This window comes from Cuculus canorus, chromosome 7, assembly GCF_017976375.1.
Source record: "Cuculus canorus isolate bCucCan1 chromosome 7, bCucCan1.pri, whole genome shotgun sequence".
Taxonomy (NCBI): domain Eukaryota; kingdom Metazoa; phylum Chordata; class Aves; order Cuculiformes; family Cuculidae; genus Cuculus; species Cuculus canorus.
This window is the reverse complement of record NC_071407.1, coordinates 9,917,249-9,932,410: the sequence shown is the minus strand read 5'-3', so window position 1 is coordinate 9,932,410 and position 15,162 is coordinate 9,917,249. Positions and strand designations below refer to the sequence as shown.

Sequence of the window (15,162 nt, the reverse complement as noted above, 5' to 3'; positions counted from 1 at the left end):
CTCGCCCCCTCCGCCCCGCAGGTGGTGCCGAGCCCCGCGGCAGCCGGAGAGGCGGGCGCGCCCCGTCCCGCCCCCATCGGCGCCCCGAGCGCTGCCCCGCGCCGCTGGAGCTCCGAACTGCCCCCGCAGGCAGCCCGGCTGCCCTGCCTTACGACTTCAATAGCTAAGCAAGAGCCGCGGCTCGGGGCCGATGAACCGTGGGCTGAAAGCAGCGGCACGAGGTTTACCGAGGCCGAGTGCCGGGTCCTGCCCTGGGGACACAACAACCCCGTGCAGCTACAGACTAGGAGAAGCCTGGCTAGAAAGCTGCCCGGAAGAGAGGGACCCGGGCGTGTTGGCTGACTGAACGTGAGCCAGCAGTGTGCCCAGGTGGCCAAGAAGGCCAATGGCATCTTGGCTTGGATCAGAAACGGCGTGGCCAGCAGGTCCAGGGAGGTTATTCTCCCTCTGTATTCGGCGCTGGTGAGACCGCACCTTGAGTACTGTGTTCAGTTCTGGGCCCCTCACCACAAGAAGGATGTTGAGGCTCTGGAGTGTGTCCAGAGAAGAGCAACTAAGCTGGTGAGGGGGCTGGAGAACAAGTCTGACTGAGGGAACTGGGGTTGTTCAGCCTGGAGAAGAGGAGACTGAGGGGAGACCTTATTGCTCTCTGCAACTCCCTGAAAGGAGGTTGTGGAGAGGAGGGAGCTGGGCTCTTCTCCCAAGTGACAGGGGACAGGACAAAGGGGAACGGCCTCAAGCTCCGCCAGGGGAGGGTCAGGCTGGATATCAGAAAAAAAGATTCACAGAAAGGGTCGTCAAACACTGGCAGAGGCTGCCCAGGGAGGGGATGGAGTCCCAATCCCTGGAATTATTTAAAAGAGAGGTAGACAAGGTGCTCAGGACATGGTTTAGTAGCAGATAGGAACGGTTGGACTTGTTGATCCAAGCAGTCTTTTCCAACCTGGTGATTCCATGATTCTATAATTCTAAAGGAGTGCCGTTGTTTTGTCAGAGGGAGCACTACAGGTGTAGTGTGTTTACTGCAATGCAAATTCAAAGTCACAATAGGTCACGGCAGCTGGGAGCTGCTCCCTGGAGAAGGATGTGCTGAGCTCCCACCACCCCAGCTGGAGCTGCTGCCCTGCAGGTGCGCGGCTGCATGGGTCACACTAGTGGTTCTGCTTCTACTTGGTGGTCAAAAATATCTTAATCGATCTTGTTAAAGTGAGCTTTACCACCAGGCTTGGAATTGGAAAGTGCTGTAAAAGAGATTAAGGTTATTCTAGCTTTGACTTAAATGACTTTATCTCATCATTTTACTTTTCCTCCCCTCCCAAAAGCCTGGCCAGGTGCACCAACCTATTTTCCTGTTTTCATCAAAACTTGATTTACCAATTAGCAGCAGTTAAACACAACAAAAGCCATTAAGCACTAATTTACCGAAATGTTGCTTGTAACAACTTAATGTAGTTATTTTTTTTCCTCCCCTGGGCTGTAGGTGCAATTTACAAAGTGAATCCCCAGCTGTATAAACTGACTATAGGTGTTTATACCTCTTTGTGATACTGTGTAACTAATTGCTTGTCGCTCCCTGTATAAAGTGTATGCTTGTATATACAGCCAAATGAAAATATTTAACCAAAGACCTTGGCTGTGTCTCCCATGGATAAGTTATAATAATTCCCCAGAATGTCTTTATCCCTCTTATTCTGGATGTGACTCATTTCCTCGGCCCACTCAGGGAACCAGGAGATGGAATAAAAAAAGCATTACAACCTCCACACTGGCTAAATAAGAAGTGTTAAGCAAGGCTGGTCGCATTTATCGGTGAGCGGTACTATCGCTGGCAGGGGCAATCAGCAGTTCCGTGGATGGACTACATGCAAATTTTATACGACTAGCATACTGCGCTATCCCTGCACACCACCTTCCATCGCTCTTTGGGAAGGAAAATTATAAAGATTTAAATTGATTTTCCAGATTGTAAAAGAAAATAAAAACTCAAGGGAAAAAAAAAATTTACTTAAAGTGAAAAGTTTTTTGTAATTCTACTCTAACAACGGAGAGGAGAGGGAATTTTTAAGCAAATTTAAGTGTGATGTGTGCACGTAAATCCAAAGTCCATTTCCACAGGTTTGCATAACTCACTTGTCTCATCTACAGTCTCACCTGGAAGAGCGTACCTTCTTTTTTGGCAGCTATAATGACACACGGAAGAAAGAAAAAGTTAACTTCCCTTACTTCGAGAGAGGTTTTAGGTCATGCGTCCCCAACAGAGGTTTGGAATTTAAATGTGCTATTGCAGTGCATTTGATCTGATATAGCTCAGTAGCAGGTGGTTATTATAAGATGGAAAAGGATAAACAGATAAGGAAGGCAGCGAAAACCTGAGGTAATTGGAAAAAAGAGTATTATTTGTTGAAATGAAATAGCTACACCGGCAAACAGATTTTTATCTAGAATAATTGTCTCCATCTGAGGGAGATTGCTGACAGAGTCATATTGCTATGGCTGTATTGACAGGGCCTCAGATTTGGACAAAGCCTAAGGGAACGGGGCTTACCATTGCCTTGTTTGGCTGGGGGGCTCTGCTGATCTCCACGCTGACCTCAGACCCAGTTTCCTCCAGCCATGGGGGACTGCTTGCTTTCTTTGGGCTGGGAGCTGAACTCCAAATGCAACCCTGAATGCAGCTCTCTTGCTCTCATACATCCAAAGAGCACATAAAAAGCAGGTTATTTTTGATCGGATTCTGCCATTTTTCTTCTTGGATTGTAAGCCACATGAAATGCAAAAACTAAAATCTGAAAGCAGCGACCTGTTCCTAAGGTTGGTTTTACAGGGGTCAGAAGGGAAAGCTTTGCCCAACTAAAGTTAATGGGAGATTTGCCAGTGACTTCAGCAGAGCCTGGATTTTTGCCTGGATGCTCTAGGGAAACAAAAGGTGCTTTTTTTGCCCCCTGTTTTATCTTTGTTTCATTCTCTGGCTTGGTACATGTGCCGTGTTCACCATTCTCATTGTATTGCAATTATTAAGATAAAATCCATGTTGGATGTTTCTCTCAAAGTTTGTACATAACCAGCAGTGCATCCCATAATAAAGGAAGATCTCCAGTGACAGTGAAGCATTCTGTGTTGTGGGGCATGAGTTCAGCAAAGCCAGAGCTGAGGAAAGGTTTCAGACTTCACATCCAGGGATTGTACGTATTTCAGCCTCTGGAAGCCAACCCCAATGCACTCACCAGGGCCTTCCTCCCACAAGCTACCTGTGCACCATGCTCTTACCTCACTCCTTTTCGTGTGCTCCTGTAAAGTTCATGGTAAAACCTTCCCTGACTTCAAATTCAGCCGAGGTCTCCTCCAGGAAGATACAAGCCCATGAGTAATCACCAAATTGAAATTTCCTTCTGTCTAAAATGTCTCTATTTCAAATGAAGGAATTGTATATGATATTTTCATTATTGTAATCATATGAATGTTTGAGGGGTTTTAGGTAAAGTTGTTTAGTGCATGCGATGCACTATGCTACAAAAATGATACTTAAAAAGCATTTGAACCTAAATTCCAGTACTTGAAATGCATTTTAAATATTTATATTCATGCCTTAAAGAGATGGTAACAATTCTATTATTCTTTCTTAGCAGCTTCCATCATCTTACTTTATTTCCAAACAGTTCTTGGAAACTTTTTGCTTTCTGGCATTCTGTCAAAATGCTAGTGGAAGATAAAAGCAGCGGAGGAGCTCTATATGTTTCTTGATAGAAGGAAGTGTCCTGCCTAATAAGAGGCATTTAACAGGTTAAAGGCATCACTATGCCTTAGAGAGAGCTATGCATTAAAGATACCACCCCTCTAATATTATCTTGCTTTCCTAAATGTTACTGAATCTCTCCTACTGTACTTTTGCATTGTAAAACTCACAAACTGATCCTTTGTGTTTAATAAATATTAAAAGAAGCTATTTGTCCATTTCTTAGTGCAGTGAATGCAACATATTTCAGATACACTCATTGGTACTCACAAATCAGTTGACCCTTTTTTAATCACATCATTCTGTAAAGGACAGAATATAGTTTCACACTTCCTTACAGTGATGCTATTACTGAAGAGAATATGATTAATTATGAAAGACAAGACGATATTGACTCTTGCAGCTGCCCTCTACCCAGCTTAGAAGGAGTTGTTCAGAGTGTTACACTGGGTTCTTGGCCATGAATATGATGGTAACACCCGAGCTTGGCTTTGTAGGTCTGATCCTACGTGCCTTGAACAAACAGCATTGCAGTTCCAGCAAATGGAAGTTTTGGATGCCAGAGAGGCTTTAATATAAGTGCCCTTTGCCCATTTATATAGGTAAAATAGTAATTAATGACACATTGTCAAGATAGATTTGGATTCCTTTCTGTTTGCCTTTGAGTTTTCCCTCAGTTTTGCACTTGGATTCCTGTTTTGTTGTAAAGGGGAGCAGCAGTCCTAGGGATTCCCAAATCTGTGCCTCAGTCCATCCGCAGGCTCACTGCTACTATTCCTTCAAGCATAACAGTAAATCCCCTCAGACACGGAAGGCAATACAAACATAGTTGTATCACTTGTCTCAAGCAGTATTGTTAGCTACTGCCATGTCTAAAGCAATGATCAGCTTGAGATAAGCACTATCTAGTTAGAAAGAAGACATGATTTATATCCTAAGGATACGCAGACAACAGTGAGGGAGAGGAAAACACTGGGTAAGCAGAACTGTCAGATTGATACTTGACAAATTAATGCCATGGCAGGTCTATGCTTACATGTACTGTGCCTTATAAGCTTGCTAGCTAGAACTTACTGTCTACAGAGACAGGCTGGGAAAGCGAGCGTGGACATGGAGCACGTAGCACCTCTGCTGGTGTACGTGGTGTCACGCCATGCACAGCTGTGCTGTGAAGTGACAGGGACAAACTGAAATTGGTGTAAGCTGCTTTCAGTCAATACCCACCATCACGGCCATTGAACACTCTTAGCAAAGCACCCTCAGCTGTTCTTGAAGGAAACCACTGCCCACAACGGCATTCTCTGTTGCTATAAAGTGTTGGTACAAAGCTGCCATAGAGACTGTAGCAAATTAGTTTCCTTGAGCTGCTCACCTGGATTAAGGCAGCACAATTTGTGCACTGAGAGTCACAAGAGCAGACGGGAAAGCAGGGGCAGTCATGCTGGGCTTTGAGCGCAATGGCAATCAGAGGAATCTCAAAACCATCCACACCCGAGGTTTTCCCTAAAGATAACAGAAAAGGCTACACTTGTCATCTCAGGCACCACTGCAGACCACCACCTCACACAGATCACAGCCTTGTTAGCCGCTGGCTTGTGCATCAGTCTCGTCGTATGTGAAACAAAAGTAAGGCTACTGTGTTAGAAACAGCCATTCTTCCTGGACCAGCTTTCCTCCTGGTGTTTCCTCGTCTTCACCACTCAAAACTCACAAGGCAGTGAGATATATGGAAAATGATGTCTTCTCAAAGAGTTTGTAAATTCAGTGAGCACTCCAAGAAGGAATGATTAGTGTCCAACAGAAATAGTTTTATGAGCACCACTACAAAATATTTGGATATAGTTAAAGTGAAGCTGGGTAAAAATGGCAAAACAGAAAATGTCGCTTTCAAGAAAATTCAGATCAGTGTATTCAGTTCTTTCAGACACAGTAAATTTTACATATAAATATGATGTGTATAGATTTTAAAATAAATTATATGAATTTACAGCACTAATTGTGATACTGCTACCCCCTTCACACCTCAAGTTATCTAAGGTTGCCGTATGTCTGGGATTTCCCAAGCAGCTTTTGTTTTTATCTGAAGGAAAAGGTGGACTTTGGCCACTTTCCTAATGTCTCTGGACAAGGATTTGTGCCATAGAGTCAGCAGCAGCAGCTCCTGTCCTGTGCTGGCTATAGAAAGCAATCCCACCGCAGGCTGTCAGGCATGCCCAGCGTGACAGTGCTGCCCATGCTGAGTTAGGCCCAAGGGACATGTCACACACACTTGGCCAGAGCTGTGTGGCGAGCCCATGTGCATCACTGAGCCTGGGCTGCTGTGGCTGTGCTGGACTCGCCACACACACATGGGGAAGAGTTTCTCTGTACCTCTGCAGGGCAGAGCATGCCGGACTCTTTTCCTATGAATCGCACAAGATGTGAGGCTGTATTTCCATCCAGGATTTCCTAGAGAGAAAATAGGTAAATCTCCAGCAAGTGCTGGGAATAAGTGATTGAAGGTAAACAGAAACTTGTGAGCATGCTCACTGTGTGCTGCCAAAATTCTTGTGTGAGGGAGGAGAAGTGGAGGATTTTTACTCCAGACACGCACATGTACTGGGGGAGGAGCTGGACGAGTTGCCTCTCACTTTTGCCCTGCGCCAGACAAGAGAAGAAGGAAGTACATCGTAAAATGCTCCCGCCTGCTGGAATTGCCTTCCTGAAGATATTCTTTCAGGGGAGTAGCTGTACCTTCTTGTATACAGCTGCCTGCCCTGCTTGTTTTTAAGAGGAGCAGCGATGCCATCCTTTAAGGATGCTGTAAACCAGTACAATGAAGTAATTAAAAAATGCAGTCACTTCAACAACGTGGAGCGGTGCTTGTGTCTCACTCCTGCAGGGACCGTAGGTTTCCACAGGAGCCATGTTGGTGCTGATGAGAAATGGATGTCAGGGTAGGTCAGCAGCATCACAGAATCCACAGTGAAACTATCCTGCAGAAAAAAGACCTATAAAATTAGAAACATATTTGATTTGTAAATCTATTTAGCATTAAAGTTTCTAAGTAAAAGAATTTTGCAATGTTTGGAATAGTGTTTATGTATATATATATTGCATTGCATTTCATTTCATTACTACTGCTCCAGATATTGATGGAGTGAGGCTTAAATGGTCAGAGCACTCCCTGAATGAAGCCTGCAGGTGCCTTTCTGGTTAACATTCCCAGCCCTTCTTCAGGAAGCTGTGATAGCATGAGGACTAATTGTTCTTAATCTAGAAGCAATGACGCAAAACTTTAATTTGCCTACAGGCATATGTCCCAGCTTCTATGGAATTAAGCTACCCAATGATCTTTTATTAGTGTGGGTACTTCAAAGCCAGCTTCAAAAGTCACAGCAGTACTTCACAGATCAGCACCCTTGCAGCCAGAAATAAGGGATTTATGCTTTTGTTGGCCATACATCCGAATCATAGAATAGTTTGGGTTGGAAGAGACCTTAAAGATCATCCAGTTCCAACCCCCCTGCCATGGGCAGGGACACCCCCCACTGGCTCAGGCTGCCCACGGCCCATCCAACCTGGCCTTGAACACCTCCAGGGATGGGGCAGCCACAGCTTCCCTGGGCAGCCTGTGCCAGTGCCTCACCACTCTCATGGTGAAGAAATTCTTCCTTGTGTCCAGTCTAAATCTGCCCCTCTCCAGTTTATACCCATTGTCCCTTATCCTATCCCCACAAGCCTTTGTGAACAGTCCCTCTCCAGCTTTCCTGCAGCCCCTTCAGGTTCTGGAAGGTCGCTATAAGGTCTCCCTGGAGCCTCCTCTTCTCCAGGCTGAACAACCACAACTCTCTCAGCCTGTCCTCGTTTGGAAGGTGCTCCAGGGCTTGCTTGATTAAAAGGAGCAGCTATAGCCACAAGCCTAGCTTTGTCCAGACATGGTTATATTCCCCTAACGTGCTGCTCGAACAGCGACCAGTTTCCCCATCAGCGCCGTCCCAGCGCAGCCCATCCCAGCACTGCTCTCTTATCCCACCATCTGGGGGGAAAAAAGGGAACCCCCCGCCCGCTGCACGAGTCGAGCCTCCACTCGCGAACCACGAGGACGCCCAGCGCCACCCTTAGCTTACCGCGCCCGGCCGCGCCGATTCGCCGAGAAGCCGCCTTTCGGCCTCGCTTTGGCGCCGCGCGCTCCGATTGGCCGCTTTGAATCGCCCCGGCGCGGCGCCATTGGCAGAGGGCAGCGGCGCGCGGCCCGTTCGAACGCGCCGTCACCGCCCCCGCTCAAGTGAAGGGGAAGCGAGCGGAGGCTCCGGGGCGTCCTCGCGGCGGCGGCTTCTCTGACGGTGAGCGGGGGCTGAGGCCGCTCAGCTCCTCGGCGGAGTCAAAGGCGCCTGAGGCCTTGTCGGGGGATGCCGGCCTTGAGGGGGGCGCGGGCCCCGAGGCCTTGAGGGGGGAGCGTTACCGGGTGCGGCGGGTGCGGCCCTGGCCCCGAGAGCTCGAGGGAGCGCGGCCGCCTCTCCGCTCTGAACGGGAGGTCGGAGCCCAGCCGTGAAGGAGGCCGGGGCACCGCGGGAGGGGTTGAGCTGCTGGTCTGCCCCCGGTGTCCGTGCCCCTCACGCAGCCGCAGCTCCGGATACTGTGTGCATTTCTCCGATGATACTTTGCTGGCCTTCCCTTAAATTGCTAACATAGCTCTGGAGAGCTACGAGCTCCAGAGAGAGTTCCTGCTAACGAGTAGTAGCTATGTAGAAGTGAGGTGTGTTTTCTCAGTTGCTCGAGAAAGCTTCACAAAACTATCTTTCTCCTTTGAGTTAGTGCCCACTCGTCGTTCACGACATAGTTTTTTCTAGTTAGAACCCTGTATGAAAACTGGTGCTCTTGTTGAGAAGGGTAAGTGTTGCATGTTACATCCTAATTGTGTAAGACAAAAGTAGCTTCTAAAGACCTGGTGTGACTTAAGTGGCTTTTTTTCTTGTTCGTTTCAGGAATAACCATAGCAATGGAGGATTACACAAAAATAGAGAAGATTGGGGAAGGTAAATATGGAGGACCATGAGCCTTGTAATACTCTGCAGTTTGAGTGGTCAAGTGTCATAGGAGCTCTGTGTGCTCTTCTGTTAGAACTACTGAGATTCAACCAACTGACAAAATAAGCCTGTGGTTTACTGCAGCAATTATCTCTATACGTAAAAGCTTTCAGACTGCCCTTCTTTTGAAGATGATATGGTCTATTTGAAAGAACTGATCAGTGTGGAGAAGCGTTTGTCTTCATACTGATGACTAAAGCTGTAATTTTCCTCCAGGAGGAGGAAAAACCAATGTTCTGAGGCCTGAAACCACCTTTTCTGTTTAGGAAGCTCCTCTATTTCTTTGTGTAAGAACTTGCCAATTGCTTCTAAAGTTGTATTGCATGGTATGCTTACTTGGAGCTGCTGGTAGAGAGCAGTGGTTTGTGAGTTATTCCGTTCTGATTACATGTCAAGGGAAAGGGCAGATTGTAAACTGTGGAAAAGTGAATTACAACTATAAGGCACCAAGAAGATTGTTTCACAGCTCCCCTTTCAGTGGAAATCTAGCCCATGTATCAAATTTGCAGTACATTACTCTGAGAAAGTGCTTGCCAAGGTAACTGCAAAATATATGGGTGTGGATCTTACAACAAAGCTTCCTTACTGAAGCCTGTGCATGATTCTTTCTGAAAGAAATTAGTTTGAGCATAATCTGAGGGACTAATCCTTCAAGAAGAGTGAAAAGAATGTACTTCAAGCTGTCTTGGTTTGTTGGCATTCTACTTCTGTGGACACTGAAATAAATCATTGATTCGAGATTTACTGCTGGTTCTAATCTTAGCTTTTGCTGAGACCCACTGCACTACTCTCTCTCCTGCACTAAGGGTTGTGCTATAGGTATTGTTACAGATCAGACTGAGAGATGGATAGATCTCTGATTACAGAGGAACCATGACTTTTTTTTGCAGCTAAGCCTTTTACATTTTAATATCATTAATCGGTGGCAAAATCATAACCCTTGGGGATGAAGAGGTTTAGTGATCTTGCCTGAAAGTTAATGTGAAACTCAAATAGTATCTGATTTACAACTGCATCTTCCACATACTCAAGCTTCACACTTAAGCTATGAAGTACCCTGTCCTAACAAATGATACTGTTTATGAGTGGCATGCTTTGAACAACAACCATTGAGAGGTTAAACTGCCAAAATTACATAGTAATTCTTAGTCAAGCCAAATACTTAAATAAAAAAAAAATGATTGCAGAGACCCTTGCCTATGTTAGCAATTCTTATTTGCAATGACTTATGTGTACCTGAAGTGGTATTTCCTATATGCGTCTCACTGTCTTTTTGTTCAGGTACCTATGGTGTTGTGTATAAAGGTCGACACAAAATCACAGGCCAAGTGGTTGCAATGAAGAAAATCCGTCTAGAAAGTGAGGAGGAAGGTGTTCCATGTACTGCTATCCGAGAAATTTCTTTATTAAAAGAGCTTCTTCATCCCAATATAGTCTGGTATGCATATATTGGTATTCCCCTAAACTCTTTGAGGGGCACTAGGTCCCTTCAGATAAGAATTTTTTTCCACAATTCTAGTGAGATGACAGCTACTCTACTTAATACTGTCTGCTTTGCAGCAAATGGCTATAGTCCCAAATTTCATCTTCATGCCAGTTTTCTAATTAAGATTTCCTCATGCTGCCTCTTCCCATTCTAGGAATCTAACCAATTTTGTAACTTATGAAAATTATCTTCAGAGTGGTTATTGTCAGAATGGAGACAGCATACCTCATGAAAACTGTTTGTAGCTGTTACTTTATCCAATCTCAACTTTATTAGCCACCTTGGAACAGACCATTTGACTTTAGTGTCCTTATGTGAGCCTCTGTCATCAATCACTTCCTTGCTGTTTTGTTTGGAGGTTTGCGTGTTACCTTATGATGCTGTTGTAGTTGGTGCATCTGAACTATGAGTGAAACTTCTATCAGTGACTACTTATCATGTAGAACTGACTGCAGCTTTTGTCTTCCACAGAAAATATTCACTTGCTTTCTGAGGCAGCAAAGTACTTTCTCTAATGTGCCTTAAAAGTGGCCAAGTTCCAGCTGCGTAGTGTCTATATATATGCTTGGGTTTAGGAACTGTTATAATCTATTAAGGATTAAGGAGGTGCTTAAATCTGTGCAAATCCTGCTGTGTCTACTAGTTTTTTTATCATAATATTCCTTAAATCTTCCTAGTAATTCAGGCTCTGTTGTATAAGCCACATTCAAACAGAGGCAAGGCATCAACAATCACAGCTTTTTTTTTTTTTGAGGGAACAATATTTTTTTCCTCAGACTTCTTGTGTCTGATACCAGGCATGAGGCAACATAAGTTTAAGAGGAAACACATAGGGTGTTTATGACACCATTTCAGATGACAGTGTAACTCACTAAGTCTGTTAACCTTTGAAGACTGAAAGCTTTTTAAAGCTTTTGTAATAGGAACCTGGGAATGTCAGCTTGTATCCCTGCTAAGAGGGAAAGGATAACAGAGTTGACATGTTTTGCAAGGGAGTTGATTGTATACTCAATTTTCAGTCTGCAGGATGTTCTCATGCAGGATGCAAGACTATACCTTGTCTTTGAATTCCTTTCCATGGATCTCAAGAAATACTTGGATAATATTCCAGCTGGCCAATATTTGGAACGTTCACGTGTTAAGGTAATGAGGACAATTTCTTAATAGGAGAAATTAATCTAAAGGAGATGACTTACAAAGCTATAAGCAGCTCTTATTTTCAGTATAATTAACTCCTTGAGGAGGGAAAGAAAGGTTACAGAAGCAGCTGTGGATAAGATGTATGTGATTTTTGCTCTCAAATGCCATTTTGAATTCTTTTAATTACTGAAATTAAACTGCCTTAAATTAAGCTTAAGTAAATAATTAATTTGTGGCTTTAAGACTGATATTAAGTCAATATGTGTAATGCTTTGGATCTCAATTTCCTACTTCTATGGGGAGACCTAATGTAAAGGAACAGCTTTACGTTGCAGAACGCTAACTGTACTGAAAGTTATTCCTCTTTTTTTTTTTTCCCACTTCATCCTCGTTACAGAGTTACTTGTACCAAATCTTGCAAGGTATTGTCTTCTGCCATTCAAGAAGAGTGCTGCACAGAGACTTAAAACCTCAGAATCTCTTAATAGATGACAAGGGAGTGATTAAACTGGCAGACTTTGGATTGGCTCGAGCCTTTGGAATTCCAGTGCGGGTATACACTCATGAAGTGAGTGAGTTGGAACATTCTCTTGGTGATTTGGACAATGCTTACTAGCTTCCTAGTAATAACTGAATATGAAACAGCTTAAAAAGAATCACTGAGCTTTTGAAGTTATCAACTAATAGTATCAAAGCTATACGTCTGTTTTGTTTTATTCAATGGCTTTCCATCTCCCTGACTGGTTTTACTGTAAGGTTCCAAATCATCTTATGAATCCCACTGTTACCTTGATGATGAATCAAATGGGCCAGAACTTGTTGCTTACTTTCTTGTAAGGGTGTTTTTGCTTCATGAAGTACTCGGGCTTTCTGAGGGTCTTAGTGTCTAGGTGCCGAAGGCTTCTGGCACTTTGGGAAGTAGTGTAGGCAGTTGCTTTGTTTGTTTAGTTTCTACTGCAATGGAGTTTATACTTGTCTATAAATGAAGTTTGAAAATAGTATTCTCACTAAAACTTCTGGCACCAGCTGTTATTTTAACCAAAAAACTGCGTGCTGCTTAATGAATGAGCCCTTTGTGCTTGCAGTCAGAAGACCTGATTCCATAAACTTCTAAAAACTCCTTGTTCAATAGGTAGTGACGCTGTGGTACCGGTCTCCAGAGGTATTGCTAGGATCTGCTCGTTACTCTACTCCTGTGGATATATGGAGCATAGGTACCATATTTGCTGAGCTGGCAACTAAAAAGCCTCTTTTCCATGGGGACTCGGAGATTGACCAGCTCTTCAGAATCTTCAGGTACGTCAGGCTGAACCTTTCCTTACCACTTGTGCAGCATTGCACAGCAGTGCTGTGCACTTGTTAAAATCATATCAGTACACAGATTTCAGACTAAACTGCTTACTATTTTGCTTGTGCTTGCATAGAGCTTTAGGTACCCCCAACAATGAGGTGTGGCCTGAAGTGGAATCCCTGCAAGACTATAAAAACACGTTCCCAAAATGGAAACCTGGCAGCCTGAAAACACATGTCAATAACTTAGATGAAGATGGACTCGATCTGCTGTCTGTAAGTAGCCTTTTTTAAACTGCAGATTAGGAAACTACTGAGCAGGTGGTTTCAAACAGTGTAGAATACATAATGCTATACTAATCAGTCTTGGCTAGAATGAAGGTATGGAGGTCTTCAAATTATCAGCAGTGGTATGGGCTGTCATTGTAGAACTGACAACCTGTGTGACTTTCACTCAACTATTTCATACATAATAGATGACTAGACTACTTCTCATTAAACAATTATGCCTCAGCTTTTTTTCATACTAATAAGCCAGGTGCAACTTGAAAGTGAGGATGAGCTTTTACAAACAAGTCTAAGTGAAGGCTTCTGCCCACAAACTGTAGCTGTCACCTTCCGTATGCCTAATTGTGATGTGGCTGGATGACTGCTGATGAGTTGGAAGTGCTTTTCTCTTAATCTCTAATTGCAGCAGCCTACAGTAGTAGTGTGTGAGTTAGCAATCATTGAAAATGGGTTACGTTTTTTTAGTATTGAGACAAATTCCTTGAGTGAGGCTGTAAATGTAAGACCTTCAAAAGTTAACTACTTCTGTGGCCAGCATTTTAAAGCACTTAATGACTGTCATCAAATGCACTGGTCTATCAGACACTAAGTTCTGGAAAAACTATGCTCCAGACCGCTTAAACAAGAAATGGTCTCTTAATTTATCAGTTGAAGTGCTGTAGTCTTAACGTTGTGGCATCCGTTTTTCAGAGAGATTTGCTCCTTTTTGTCTGGTTAATTTTAAGAGAACTTTGCTATCGGTAATAGTTATAGGATACTGTTGTTCTGGCATATAGCTAATGGAAGCTTGTTGCAAGGTAAAATTGGACGTGCAAGGTTAAATCTAGATATAGCATTTCATTTGGCCAGGAGTTCAGAGCACATAAATGCAAATTCAGTGCTTTAAATCAACTTGGAAGATTTCCTATAGGATGAAGACTAAAGACAGTTAAGTGTCATGACTGAGTACTGGGCAGAACAATACTGGTGAAGTTTTTTTTTTCTGGAAGACGAATCTGCTATGGAGATGGAGGAGAAACAGTTGCCTGTATTTGAGATGTGCTTTCCTTAAGGGGAAAGAGTGAGAAAACCAGAAAGACTTTGTAGAGACCTTGTTAATTTTAGATCTAGTTAAAATCTTCTAAATGTTTCATTCTTCCTTTTTGGTCCCTCATTCTGATATAAACTGTAGATGCTCTTAAACTACTAGCAAAACGCGTCTCTGCCCTGTTCTAGAAAGTTCTGGGGGCTATTTTAGTAGCTACATCATCCCCTTTACTTGCTCCATCAACTTTATTATTGAGGTCTTTCAATTGAAGAAATTTATTGCAAAGAAATTAGAGTTTTAAAACTGTTCAGTCAGTTCTACCTGCTTTGTATACTGCTTTCCTGTTTGTATTCTAAAACTGAGTGATTATTCCTATGTTTTAATTGTAAACCAATGCAATAAACTGAGCAGAAGCAATTTGACATCTGTTCCTTCAATGTCAGCTTAACAAAACAAGCATAGGACCACTTGTCATTGTGAGCATTTGGGCCTTTAACAGCCTATTAATTTCTTAGTTGACAATCTGGGACTAATAATTATTGATGCCTGGTTCTGGATTTAGTTTGGTGCACATGGTACCCCAATACATGCATGGGCTTTGTTTTGAATGGGAGTATAAATGTTTCCTCACTTCCTGAGATGTAATGCATTACTACTCACTTGTAGGTAGAAATGACCTCCACTCTGAGAAATCATAGATCATGGGAGAAAACTGTCTTTGTGGTTACTTGGTTATTACTGTGGTTAAATATCTACCTGTTTAATAAGATTTTAGTTGCTATTTCATGAGGGAGTAAATGTGTTTCCTTTTTCTTCCAGAAAATGTTAATTTATGATCCTGCAAAAAGAATTTCTGGCAAAATGGCCTTGAACCATCCATATTTTGATGACTTGGACAAATCTACTCTTCCTGCTAACCTGATTAAGAAGTAATATGTCTTTGGACTAAATCAACCAGAGTGAAATAATTGTGATTACTTTCACTATGAAGTCTGTTTGTAACTTGTATGTCTGTCTTTCTGCTCTGAAACTGTGGCTGTTTTTTTTCTTTTGGTTTAAGTGTTATCTAAATGTAAATATTAACCTGTTAGTGCCTAGTTCACATACAATGCAAATATTGCTGCCATAA

At 43.3% G+C, this 15,162-nt stretch overlaps 1 protein-coding gene across 2 annotated transcripts; it reads left to right on the top strand.

Moving 5' to 3' along the window:
• The first annotated feature begins 7,976 nt into the window (after nt 1-7,976).
• On the top strand, nt 7,977-15,129 carry CDK1 (cyclin dependent kinase 1). Of its 2 annotated transcripts, none has more exons than XM_054071706.1 (8): nt 7,977-8,058; nt 8,701-8,751; nt 10,084-10,240; nt 11,308-11,431; nt 11,826-11,996; nt 12,561-12,724; nt 12,853-12,994; nt 14,853-15,128. In XM_054071706.1, the coding sequence occupies exons 2-8, from the start codon at nt 8,715-8,717 to the stop codon at nt 14,964-14,966; spliced, it is 909 nt and encodes a 302-aa protein (XP_053927681.1). In that variant the 5' UTR covers nt 7,977-8,058; nt 8,701-8,714; the 3' UTR covers nt 14,967-15,128. The 2 variants fall into 2 exon arrangements, with proteins under 2 accessions (XP_053927681.1, XP_053927680.1); XM_054071705.1 differs by lacking the exon at nt 7,977-8,058 and adding an exon at nt 8,563-8,605 and having other exon boundaries at nt 14,853-15,129.
• Nucleotides 15,130-15,162: the final 33 nt, after the last annotated feature.